General features: G+C 31.3%; 4 protein-coding genes across 8 annotated transcripts; 2 read left to right on the top strand and 2 right to left on the bottom strand.

The window, feature by feature from the left end:
* Nucleotides 1-43: 43 nt before the first annotated feature.
* LOC130675288 (ubiquinone biosynthesis monooxygenase COQ6, mitochondrial) lies at nt 44-6,599 on the bottom strand. The gene is made up of 8 exons (XM_057480856.1): nt 6,404-6,599; nt 6,136-6,326; nt 5,827-6,066; nt 1,152-1,259; nt 1,030-1,092; nt 644-954; nt 289-571; nt 44-204 (listed from the first exon to the last, which is right to left on the bottom strand). The coding sequence occupies exons 1-8, from the start codon at nt 6,597-6,599 to the stop codon at nt 160-162; spliced, it is 1,437 nt and encodes a 478-aa protein (XP_057336839.1). The 3' UTR covers nt 44-159.
* Nucleotides 2,560-5,832, top strand: LOC130675284 (transient receptor potential channel pyrexia-like). The gene is made up of 5 exons (XM_057480845.1): nt 2,560-2,725; nt 2,817-3,109; nt 3,179-3,361; nt 3,451-4,114; nt 4,188-5,832. Exons 1-5 carry the CDS (start codon nt 2,618-2,620, stop codon nt 5,739-5,741), a joined length of 2,802 nt encoding a protein of 933 aa, XP_057336828.1. The 5' UTR covers nt 2,560-2,617; the 3' UTR covers nt 5,742-5,832.
* Nucleotides 6,600-6,733: 134 nt separating the features above from the next.
* Nucleotides 6,734-9,898, top strand: LOC130675286 (protein FAM161A). Of its 5 annotated transcripts, XM_057480852.1 has the most exons (9): nt 6,734-6,859; nt 7,033-7,151; nt 7,242-7,782; nt 7,886-8,092; nt 8,151-8,312; nt 8,477-8,965; nt 9,038-9,160; nt 9,234-9,378; nt 9,453-9,898. In XM_057480852.1, the coding sequence occupies exons 2-9, from the start codon at nt 7,139-7,141 to the stop codon at nt 9,894-9,896; spliced, it is 2,124 nt and encodes a 707-aa protein (XP_057336835.1). In that variant the 5' UTR covers nt 6,734-6,859; nt 7,033-7,138; the 3' UTR covers nt 9,897-9,898. The 5 variants fall into 5 exon arrangements, with proteins under 5 accessions (XP_057336835.1, XP_057336836.1, XP_057336834.1 ...); XM_057480853.1 differs by lacking the exon at nt 6,734-6,859 and having other exon boundaries at nt 7,019-7,782; nt 9,495-9,898; XM_057480851.1 differs by lacking the exon at nt 6,734-6,859 and having other exon boundaries at nt 7,020-7,782; nt 9,486-9,898.
* A 51-nt stretch (nt 9,899-9,949) lies between these two features.
* LOC130675289 (CLIP domain-containing serine protease B4-like) lies at nt 9,950-12,356 on the bottom strand. Its single transcript, XM_057480857.1, has 4 exons — nt 12,119-12,356; nt 11,971-12,043; nt 10,785-11,249; nt 9,950-10,717 (listed from the first exon to the last, which is right to left on the bottom strand). Exons 2-4 carry the CDS (start codon nt 12,020-12,022, stop codon nt 10,098-10,100), a joined length of 1,137 nt encoding a protein of 378 aa, XP_057336840.1. The 5' UTR covers nt 12,023-12,043; nt 12,119-12,356; the 3' UTR covers nt 9,950-10,097.
* Nucleotides 12,357-12,648: the final 292 nt, after the last annotated feature.

Raw genomic sequence — 12,648 nt, 5'->3', positions numbered from 1 at the left:
TACAAAAAGGAATATATTTTTTATGATTTATAAATTTATTATTATTTTTTTTTAATACACAAAAATATAGTACTATTGTTATATTACAAGCTATAAATTTATGATCAAAACTTAAAGCTATTATAATTTTATATTGATAATTAACTTGTTAAATTTATTTCATCGAATTATGCGCGAATTAGCAGCATGTTCCATTAATATTTTCTGTAAATAAATTTTACTTGTTAATAAAAAGTATTTAATAGAATTTATTTGAGTTGACATAATTTTAAAAAATTCAATATTTACCTTTACTGGACCAATAGCATTAATTAATTGTAATCCTAAACTTCTAGCAAGAATTATTGGCGGAGCAGTTCCTTTATAAAGTCTATGTAAAGCATCAATAGCTAACATTGTTGGTACATTATGTCTTTGTCTTAATGTTTCATATGTTGACAAATGTTGAATGTCTCCTAAAGTACTTCCGCTTCTTAGAGCTTCATCTAGTAATTTAACTAGTAGAGAAACATCACCAAATCCAAGATTTACACCTTGGCCAGCTAGTGGATGAACACGATGTGCTGCGTCACTGTATAAAATAATAAAAAACATTACTTTATTAAGTAAATTTATTTTTTAACATATTTAAAATATATATTACCCAACAAGAGCAACTCCATTTGCAACATAAGAAGTAGAATGTCCAAAGCCCAGAGGAAAAGCAGCACGAGATTCTTCAACTATCTTCAGCACAGAAGGTTGTAGTTGTCTAGATTCACCAGTTTGTAATGAGAATTGTTCAAGTAATTGTTTTAATGCCTTCATACCACTTTCAACAATATTACTTTTTGGATAAACTTTCCATAGTGCACTATTTAATTCATCAATAAATTCTTCTTCTGGAATTTTTAATAGCCGTTTAGCTTCCTTTGTTGTCATAGACCATACGAGAGAACTCAATGAGTTTGTCAGCTGTTTTATAAACATTGTATTTAATAAACATTTAAATATATTTATAGATTTATTATCTATATAAAAAAAACTTACAGGTAATAATGCTACTGGACCCGTTGGTAAAAATCTTTGCCAAGCTACAATATTTTCTGTTGGCTAAAAGGATAAATGATTAATGATAAATTTATATTTAAATTAAAAAAAAAAAAAGTTACCTCTGATAATTCAACAGTTGCAACTATTCCCATTTGATCATACTCCCACTTTACGTATTGTACATTCATCGCTTGACGTACACGAGAATTAACTCCATCCGCCCCAATCTAAAATACAGAAAAATAACATATGTATATACATGTATATAAATATAATTTATTTATTTATTGACCATGAATTTATATTACTGATATTTTAAGTTCGCATTGCCAACATCTTATATTACATATGTAGGAGCAGAGAGAAGAGAAAGAAAATGAAAATTAGTTACAAAATACAAAAATAACTTTACTGAGCCAAGAAATACGATGTAGGCATTTAAATTGTGACTTAAGTGATGAGTGATAATATCAAGAGCCATTTAGTACTATTACATATTAACGATTAAAATTTATCATTAATAATTTATAAGTATAAAATGAAATTATTTTCATTTTGATTTATCAAAAACTGTAGTAGTATCTATATAAGGTAGAGATACCATTTGTGGCCACTGCTCCACTTTTGGACATTTAATCCTTTATTTTAATTAATGAAAAAGTGTTAAATAATATTTTCATTTCAATAGTAGGAGAGAAGTATCTTCATACATATTTAAAAAATTGATTATGTGATTGGGTCTTTTACAAATTATTTTATTTGAATTTTTCAAACGTCCAAAACTGGCCCTAAAGTGGCCAAAAACGGTACCTCTACCCTAATGATTTAAATAAATACTAAAATTAAAATTTAGTTAGTATAATTAATAGAATAGAAAATCTTATAATAAAATCGTGCGTCAAAGGAAGAATAAAATGTTATCGTAGCAGTTTCCTGTGAGGACATCGCTATCAATGAAGTACGTTGCTACTCTGTATAAATATGCGGTTGGCCCACTTTCCTGTTACAAAGTGCAATGCATCGTTTCTCAGTATTAAAAAGAAAATGAAAATAAATAATACTGAAAAAAATTGTGGTGGTCGCGAAATCCCCACAGTAAATTCTGGAACTCAAAGATCGACGTAGTCTAATTTTAAGTCAAGTCTGTATTATAAACATTTGGGTACACGTGAAAGAAGACGCGGGATTAATCAGACGTTTACGATTTCTCGTAGTATTCATATCGCAAGTCGTTTAAACACTGTATGAGTATTATAGAAAAGAATTTACGAATTATAATTACAATGTATAGATATTTCAAGTATCCGGAAAATATTTGTCTTTGTGATTCATATTTTCAATGTTAAGTATAAAAAAAAATATAAAATAAAAAAAAAAAAAAACAATTTAGTTTTAAGTTAGTGTAGAAATAAATGTAAACTATTTATTAAAGTCTATGAATTAACTTAATGAGTTGAAGATAATCCAATAAATTAATACTGGTGATTAAATCAGTAAATTAATAAATACTCCATACTTGTAACTGAGTCATTACTGGTATATGTATATGTGATTTAAGTCGTGAAGTAAAATAAAATTGTTAATAATGTTTCCACGTCATACGAAGCCATCGGGCAAGATTTTAAATCGGAGTGGTGAGGATACTAATTTTCGAGACAATATCCGCATGTCAACACTCACAGTTGGATATCAGGTAGTACTGAGTGTACACCGCTCATATATTTAATAAGCTTCTGGTGTTTATTACTTTACTATGTGATAACAATAGTGTTTAAATTTGTTAGAACGAACGCACTAATATATGGATGGACGATAAGGATCATGCCAGTAGTATATCATCTGAAGGATCTTCAACAGCTTTTCTTTGTACGAAAACTGCAATAACGATGCAACAGCATCCCTGGGATAAGGCAGAAATAACATTAGCTCTCTCAACTCTTCCTGCCGGGGAAACTGCGTTAGCTCTTATTCCAACACTTCAGGGCGACGTTCTTGAGAAAACGCTTGAAGAGTTAAAAAATACAAGTTCAATTAAATCTATACAACAAACTTTAGTAATTTCAAATTTCGCCAATGGGTATGTTGTAAATTTAATATCACAATAATAAAGTTTTTATTGCAATAAAAAAATTTATAAAAATTATAGTGGTGCCAAAAAGTCATCTCATGATGCGCAAAATGAGGCAGCGGCATCTTCAACCTCGGTATCAGTTCTTACTAAATGGCCAGAGACTTGTCTTCTTGTTGCTTGTTGGCTAGGACAAGTCGAAGTAGTAAAAGTGCTTCTTCAAAGATGCACCAATATCTCTATACGAGATGGTCATGGAAGGTTTTTATTATTATAGAATTTATAAACATTTACTTATTTATGTAAACAATTTTAATGGTTATAAAATAATATAACTATGATATATTTAGGACTCCATTGCATTTGGCAGCGTGTGCGGGACTCGTTGAAATAATAGAAATACTATTAAAACATGGCGCTAATCCAAATGATTGGGATTTTAGTAAAGAATACACTGCACTACATTGTGCCGCGGCGATTGGTAATTTTCCTTCAGTTGACTATTTAATTAAATCTGGAGCAAACGTTGATGCTGGTCTTCCTGGACGTACTCCATTACATTATGCAGTATTGAGTAATGCTTCTAAATGCGTGGAAGCTCTTTTAAAAGCTAAAGCTTCTCCAAATAATCCTCAAGTATATACTGAAACTCCGTTGCATGTCGCTGCTAGTTTAGGTTCTGATTGTAATGTAAGTTTGCTTTTACATTACGACGCTGACGTACGAGTTCAATCTGGTACGGCACGATTAACGCCACTTCATTTAGCTGCTGAAGAAGGTAGCAGTGAGTGTGTTAAGCTTTTACTCAAAGCTGGAGCGCCAATAAATGCTAAAAATTCACGAGGACAGACTGCATTACACCTTGCGGCATTAACGCAATCTTCGGATACTATGGAAGTTTTAATTGCCGCTGGAGCTGACGTTAATGCTGAAGATGATGATGGTAGGACACCTCTTCATACTGCTGTAGCTAAAAGTCTCCGTGGAAGTGAATTAGTTAAAATATTGATACAGGTAATTAGTTGTTTTTATGTTTTACATATTTTTTTTTTTTCTTATATTTATCATTTTAATTTATGATTAATAGGCTGGATCTCATGTAAATAAACCAGATAAATTTGGCTACACACCTCTCCACATTGCAGCACTTAATGAAAGTTCTTTTATCGTTACTCTATTGCTTGCACAAGGAGCCGACGTGACTGCCCGAACGAAAGGCGGAATTTCTGCCCTCAGTTTTATTATTCGACGTACACCAGATGTACTTCCAAGATTTGTTTCACGTATGGATCAAGCGATATCTCTACATGACCATGAATTAGGCGACGTTGATTGTGAGCTGCGTTTAGACTTTCGTTTCTTAGTACCCGGTGGACGAGGTGAAACTGATTTAATGCTCTGTCTTGTTGAAGGCGGCCAAAGACATATTCTTAAACACCCTCTATGCGAAAGTTTTCTCTACCTAAAATGGTTAAGAATACGCAAATTTTTTTTATTTAGTTTGATATTCCACGCAATATTCGTTGCAATATTTACTGCATACGTGGTAGCAGCATTTTTATATGAATTGCGTACAATTGTAGAGATACTTTTCTGGCCTATTATAATTTTCACAATTATTTTAGCGAGTAAAGAAGTTTTTCAGTTAGTCCATGGTATCTGTATGTATATAAAAAGATGGGAAAACTGGTTACAGTGGGGAGTAATCGTGTCTTCTGGTGCAATTGTAATAAAACCAGCTGACTTCTGGCAACATCATGTAGCTGCTCTCGGGATTCTTTTAGTCTGGATCGAACTTATGATAGTCGTCGGAAGATTTCCTATGTTTGGTTTGTACGTTCAGATGTTTACTCAAGTAGCAATAAACTTTTTCAAATTTCTCGGAGCATATTTATGTTTAATAATTGGCTTTGGACTTGGATTTAGTGTTCTGCACAAAAATTACAAATCTTTTAAAAATCCACTAATGAGTCTGCTAAAGACTATTATCATGATGTCAGGAGAACTGGAATTCGAAGACGTTTTCTTTGATCCAGATGCACCAATGCAGTATCCAGGAACATCTCACCTTATGTTATTAGCTTTTGTTGTACTCGTTACAATTATTTTAACAAATTTAATGGTAGGTCTTGCAGTGTCAGACATCCAAGAACTTCGTCGTTGTGCTGGTCTTGATCGACTTGTACGTCGCGCTGAACTTGTAGCCCATTTAGAAAGTCTAATGTTTTCAAAATTTCTCGACTATTGTCCTCAAAGAATTGTTAAGCCCTGTAGAAAAGGTGCGCTGCTTCTTCATCCACCTCACCATTGTGCAATACATATTAGACCTAATGATCCTCGTGAAAAACGTTTACCTAAAGATTTAATTAAGTCTATCTACCGACTAGTTTCCGAAAGAAAAGTTCGTGTACATAATAATATAAATAGTTCATCATCAAGAAGCAATAATACCGATACTGAAGACAACAGAGTCTCTAGATTGTACAGTATTAATTCAACTAATGATTCAGCTAGTCGACAAATGCTAGAATTATTTGCTGAACTTAAGAGATACTCCCATGACATAAGCATGCGTTTAGATGCTTTAACAAACCGAATTGATATAATAACGCAAGAATTTGATCATCAAAATCAATTATAAAATACTCATAACTTTAATTATTTAAATAATTAGTATGTAAAATAAAATATTTGTAATTTTTTATGGTAATAAATAAATTATTTACCAATAATTTTGATGTAAACTCTTCGCCGCTTTGTAGTTTTATTTTAGCATCACCATTGTCTGTCTTTGGTAAAAGAATGTCTTCAACTTTGGCATTGTAAATAACTTTAACAGAAGGCTTTTCTTCAACTTGTTTATTTACTGCATGTAATAATAAATCATTTTCTACAATGTAAGCTATATCTTCAGATAAATGATCTTCATTAAACGTTATCATGGCATCCGAACAAGCATCCCAGACCTTAGTAACGTAATTTATTATTTAAGGATTTTATTAAAATTATTTAAATAAAAATATATGTTTAATTACCTGCATTTTACGAACTGGAGCATAACGTACAGCTTCTATATGTTTCCATGCTCCAATACTTGATAATAATGTACGGGTTTGTTGATTTAATGCGACAACTCGATTTGAATATTTTTCGTCTTGTTTATATTCATGTTTATTGCCGCCTTCCAGTAAAAGAATTTTTTGTGATTGCAATGTTCGATTATTGGCTATAACATTAATTAATAATTATTTGTACAATTTAAAAAGTATTTATTATTATTGTTTTTATCTGATAAATTCTAACCTAAAGCAACTGCCAAAGTTGTTCCAACCATTCCACCTCCAGCAATGATAATGTCATGATGTTTATCATTGTCACCAGCAACGCAATGATGTTTTCTTGCAATCATGACTTGATTTGATAAATTAATATTGTATCTATTGCACAAAGATAATAAAAAACCTCGAGAACACGGCACGATTTCACTTACAAACGCCATTTTGTTTGGCGCGCTTATCAAAAATTTAAAACAAATTTCAAACGAGTAGAAAAGATCGACAACAACAAAATACACTTTTAGGAAATTTATCGATTTATTAAATAACGCTACGAGGATGTCGTGTACTTGTCATCTTTAGGGATTGAAGCTTCATTACTATAGTACTAATAAACAAAGTTCTTTACATAAAGATTCCAGTGATGTAATCAATGTGAGCTGCCCTTAAATATTTTTTTATCATTTAATTTGATCTGTATGAGGTAAAAATTTGTTTTGTTTAATTTAAATACATAGGGAATTTTTTATTGATGTCGAATTAAAGTAATGATGTGTTGGTTTGTTGTATAATTAAAAAAAAATTAAATTTATTTATTTATTTTTACGAGGGGCAAGAAGACGACCCTGAAAATTCTTACTTCCTTTTACTTTTAAGGTCACCATGGTGATGCGTTCCCCTGCGTTGGCTGATCGATTTGCAGGTGAATTACCTCGAGAATCCACGTAGCACAATAATGACTTAAAGTTAGTGAGGGAATCAAATGAAAGTAAGAAGTAAGTGAAAAAATAAATATAATAAAAATTAATGGTATGAAGAAATGTCTGAGCATAGAGGATCGTCTTTCGCTAATTCTTGTATTAAAGTGCCAATAGATCCTTATAGTCGTCAACCGACACCGTCATATGAACGTCCAAGAATTCAACGTGTAGAAAAACGTAGAAATAATGACAAGTCACGTAAAATTAATTTTGTGTCGTCGTCTAGTAATCAGGATTCAAATCGTGAAATTGTTAGCTCGGATGATAGTAATGTTGAGAGTTTTTTAGATTTTTTGGAGAGCATACCTGATTATGGTGAAGTTAATCATCTGTCAAATGAACAGTTTAAACAGAAACTGGATTATTTGAAAAGAAAACAAAGGTTGCTGTTAAAAAATTTGAAAAATTGTTTGGATCAAGATGAAAGCGACGAAAAGAGTCTTGTTATTCAGGATAAATCGTCGACTTTACCTCCTTCGACACCGAGTATTCCGGATAAGTCTAAGAGGTGGGATGAAAATAATCCGGACTTAAAATTACTTGGAAAGAAATGTAGTCTTGAGGATTCTCGGACAGGCAGTCCGTTGTTATTTTCTTCTGGGACATTTGCTGGATTGGCTGAAGATCAAGATTTGTTGACTTTCAGGTGAGTTTTTAAATTTTATTATGAGTATTGACAACATTTGTGAACTTATTGTTGAGTTATGGTTCATTTAAATATGGAGATATATATTGATGAATGATTTTAGGTGTAAAGATAAAGATAAAGAAATGAAAACTTTGAGAAATCGAGAAATTTATTCGGCTGGTAAGAGCTGGAGCACTTGGAGTGAATCTAAAAGTACTGAAAGTGCTAATAGTGACTCGGAAAATAGTGTTGAGACACGAAGTTTACCACCTAGTAGTCCTAAAAGATGGCAACCAACTGTTCCAAAACCATTTTCATTTGCATTAAGGTCTGTAATATTATTATTGTTAATTTAAAAAAATTTAATTATTAATTTTAAATTGTAGGGATGACGCAGAAAAATATATGTCTCGAGCAGAAAAAGAAGCGACAGAAAAATTTAATGAAAATAATAAAGGAGGTCCAACAAAAAAGAGACGAGTTAGACCAATTCCATTGACATCGAGAATTCCTTTATATGATAAATTGATGGCAGCCAAAGAAGAAAGGTTCTTTATCATTAAATAATTTGTTTCATCAGGATAATTTTCAGATGAATAATTTTTTGCACACCTCGAACGCAAAGCGGAGGGGTTGTGCTTTATAACGGACTTATCAAGGTCACGCAATTTCCTCACATTAAACAGTTTATTTATTTTTTTTTTTTCAACAGAAGCCGTATGATTCGTGAAGAAGCAGCTTGGAGCTTAATGTCTCAAGTAAAACCTTTTAGATTAGAATGTGATCGCAGAGCTGTTAAAGCAATGAGCCGCTCAAGTCCAGAACTCTGTACCAAAAATGTTAAATCAATATCAACTTCAAGGTTTAGAGCTAAACCCGTGCCAAAAGATCTTTTTGGTACAGATGTGTATGATCGGATGTTAGAAGATGAGTATTTCAGACAGATGCAAAAAAAAATTCGTGCAGCTGAATTAATGAAATCATCGTCATTGCCACCGTCGATGGCTAGACGCGAACGAATAAAATCAGCGTGTATTCCTAGAGCTAGAAATTGTAGTAATGACGAGTGTCGACGTAATGAAGAATCATTGAGAGTGTATAGTTCTACTCCAATGACTTCAGAGAGATCAAGGTCAGTTATGACAAATTTGTCAGGTCGAGGTAATAATTTAGCTGCAATTTTACGATGTCAAGCATCAAGGTAAAATTTTTTTTATCTATTTGTTGAATATTTCAAGGGAAAAGGTAGAAAACAATGTAAAAAAAATTTTAGAGAAAAATTAGAACGTGAAATTCAAGAGAAAATGGAAGAAAAGGCACGAGAGTACGCAATTAGAATGCGAGAATCATGGACTGGTCGAAAACCAGCCTGGCGAGCACTACGACATGCAGCAAGGTATATTATTGTTTATGTTGGTAATTAAAGAAAATTAAATAATATTATTAAAATTTTTTTTCCAATACTTCAGAAAAGATCTTGAGAGAGATTTAGATTTTCGAATATCATTACGTAGGGATGAAGCAAGAGAGCAAGCCGAACGTCATCGTTTTGAAATGGAAATGATGCTTGATCGTGTTACACAAATCCCAACACTATTTGAACGTCATTCCCAGGTATGTACTGTTCTAAATAAAATATATTTAGGTTATAATAGTAATAAATAACAATATTAGATTATCAATTGAAGACTCGACTCTCTAAGAAGGAATACAATATGCAGAATTTCCAGGCAATGCGTCAATTGCAATCTCGAGCTTATAAACTTGAACGTAAAAAGAAGAAAAAAAAACCTAAATCGGAGCATTCTAGTAGTCTTGATTCTGATAACAGTCCAGGATGTCCATCACGCCCTGATTCCGGATCTTTTATAAATATACCAGCTCGGTCATCGCCTGGACAATCTTCGAAATCTTCAGGCTCCAGGAAATCTCAAATTTCAACTAGATCAGATAATTTGATAAATAACAAAAAGAAAAATGAACGTGGACCTCTTAGAGTATCAATCAACGAAACTGCTGAGCTTATCGAGGATCATGATGAAGATCGCGATAATAATGAAAGATACTCCAGTAGTCCTAGTGATGAACGTGATCCTCATAATTTGTGCAATAATAATACTCAAAATTTTTAATATATATTACATTTATAGATTGTCAAATTTTTTATTCAAAAATTTTATATGACACTTTCATGTGTAAATATATCAATTTATTGCAATATATAACATTATTTGTTATAAGTTTATAATAAGATTATTTAACAGTCTTTAAATAAATTGAATAACTATAAAATTAGAGAGTATTTGTAATCGAAAAAATATAATATATATTTTTTAATCTCTCAAACTATCCAGTATCCAGTCCATGTAATAAGGTATGTTTGTATAAACTCCAGGAAAACCATCAATACCACAACTCCGTGGTCCATAACTTACAATACCGTATTGAACGTATCGTACATCATTATAGTAATGTCCGGGTGATTGTAGAGGACCACCACTGTCACCAAGACAAGAGTCTTTGCCATTTTTGCCACCAGCACATAATTGTTTGTACCAAATTACCGATTTACCTTCGTAAGCTTTTGCACATTCGTCAATAGGAACTGGAGATAAATTTACCATAAGAAGTTCTGTACTTCGAGTACCGTATTCAGTAGCTCCCCATCCTGTTACGGTGACAGTTTTTTGACCCAATCTTTGAGCCGTTCCAATGGGCAAACAAATTGGCTTTACATTTATTGGTGTAAAATCTATATCTGAATTTAATCGTATCAGGCCTACGTCATTTTGTAGTTTTGATGGAACGTAATCGTGATAGAAATGAATGGTTTCAATTAAAAAATCTTGATATTGATCAGCACAAACTATCTCAAGGCCATCTTCATCTCTATCACAATCCCGTTCTGTATTCAAATTATGATCTCCAACTCGTACTCCAAGTAAAGAAAGACCTATAAAAAAAAAAATTTTTTATTAACGTTTGATTGCATTATTAGAATCATAATAAAAAAAAATTACTTGGGGGCAAGCTCGTGACACAATGAGCAGCTGTTAAGATGTAACGTTTGTTAATAATTGTACCACCACATCTAAATTCTTTTCTTCCATTAATATGATAAGCTATCAAGGCCATCCATGGAAAATCGAGAACGCCAGTTTTATTGCCTCCAAATATTTTAGGCGCAGTAATTGGGCCACAGATGCTGTGATTAAATAGTTTTAAATTTGAATGATTCGAGACATCTGGAGGCTCGGATACTACTGATAATTTTGGTTCCACTGTTGTTGATAATTGGACAGGCTGTTCTGTTTCACAACAAACTTTAGGTAATTTTCCTTCGAATCCACATTGTGATGAACGAAGAAGTTCTAGTCCTTCATAAGGAATTGGTCGCGGACCTCTGAGAATACTTAACAATGGAGGGCATTCTGTTATAAGAATGCACGTGCTGATTTGCCCTGATGGTGTTCTACAATTTTCTTCTGCAATAAATTATATAAAAAAAAAAAAAAGTTATATACATTAAGTCCAAGATATACCAAAAAAAAACGACTCAAAAACAAAAATTCAATGGAACAAAGAAAGTTCGGATGCGAAACTTCTTAATATCAATATTAAGGGGAAACGCCACCCGACTTCTTTCTTACACTCAGAAAAATAAACGTTATTATCTTTTTTGCACTCATAGAGTAACTAAGAATTTTAAAACAATTTTTCTCTGAGACGAATTAGAATTTTTGAAAATACGAAATTTTTAGCCCTCTGTTTAAGGATTTAAAAAACGTTAAAGACTCTATTTTAGGTTTCCGGTGTTTGTCCGTGATTTAAATTGAATTGAAAATCGGTTGACGTTACCTCTTAAGAGCTCATGCTGTAGGAAAATCTAAATTTGAATATCTTCTAATTAAAATTTTGAGGTTATTCATAAAGAAAAAAATAGTCCGTTTTTTTTGGCAAATCCTAATATATTCATATAATATCGTTGTTTTAATGTCAAGGTAAAGGAATTTTTATTTAATAACGAAAATTTACAGATCTATAAATCTATTGACAACTTTTTTTAAGATTCCGATAATTTTTTTTTTCTTTTTGAAACACTAATAAAATAAAATAAACTTTTTTACTCGAATATTTTTCATTTTAAAACTTAAATTAATAGTTCTTGCTCTGCTTCCTGTAAATGAAAACAAACACTGTACTTACGAGCACAAACAATAATTAAAAGTTGACTGAATAGTGTTAATAAAAGCTTCATATTTTAGTTAATAAAATATACCTGTAATAATAATTAATTATAATGAATATAATAAGCATAAAATCATTCAATATTGATTAAAAAATAAAACTTTACTTATTTAATTCAGTAACATTTGTTGATTTCCAAATAGGTTTTTTTTTTTAGTTGAAACCCACAAGTACTATTTAAAAATTAAATTTTATAAAAATAAATTAATTTCTATATAAATTAGTCTCTGATAAAAAAAAATATTTTTATTTTACGATCATTATTTTATAAAAACAGCAAATAAGCAATAAAAGTCATCCGTTCACGAGTACCGCAATCTGATGTATTTAAAAAACTTGTGTTCGTGTCTGAAATTCTTGAACGAATAGACGAATAAAACTCGTTGGCTAGATGATGATACTTTTGCGCACTTGATGGTCTACTGCCATCTGGATTTGTCCTTGGCAAAATTTAATCATATACTTTTACATTTATTTAGTATCAATTAAAATTAATTTTTATTTAAACTCTCAAGGTCAGTTATCGGTTCCATTTAATTGTAAATGTCAAAATAAAATTTAATATTTTCTGTTTATAAATATACGTATATTTATAAATTTATTATTGAAAAGTCAAGGAATAAGTATAAACATAAA

This window comes from Microplitis mediator, chromosome 10 (genome assembly GCF_029852145.1).
Source record: "Microplitis mediator isolate UGA2020A chromosome 10, iyMicMedi2.1, whole genome shotgun sequence".
In the NCBI taxonomy this organism is placed as follows: Eukaryota; Metazoa; Arthropoda; class Insecta; order Hymenoptera; family Braconidae; genus Microplitis; species Microplitis mediator.
The sequence above is the reverse complement of the archived record's forward strand: the minus strand, read 5'-3'. Positions and strand labels throughout refer to the sequence as shown.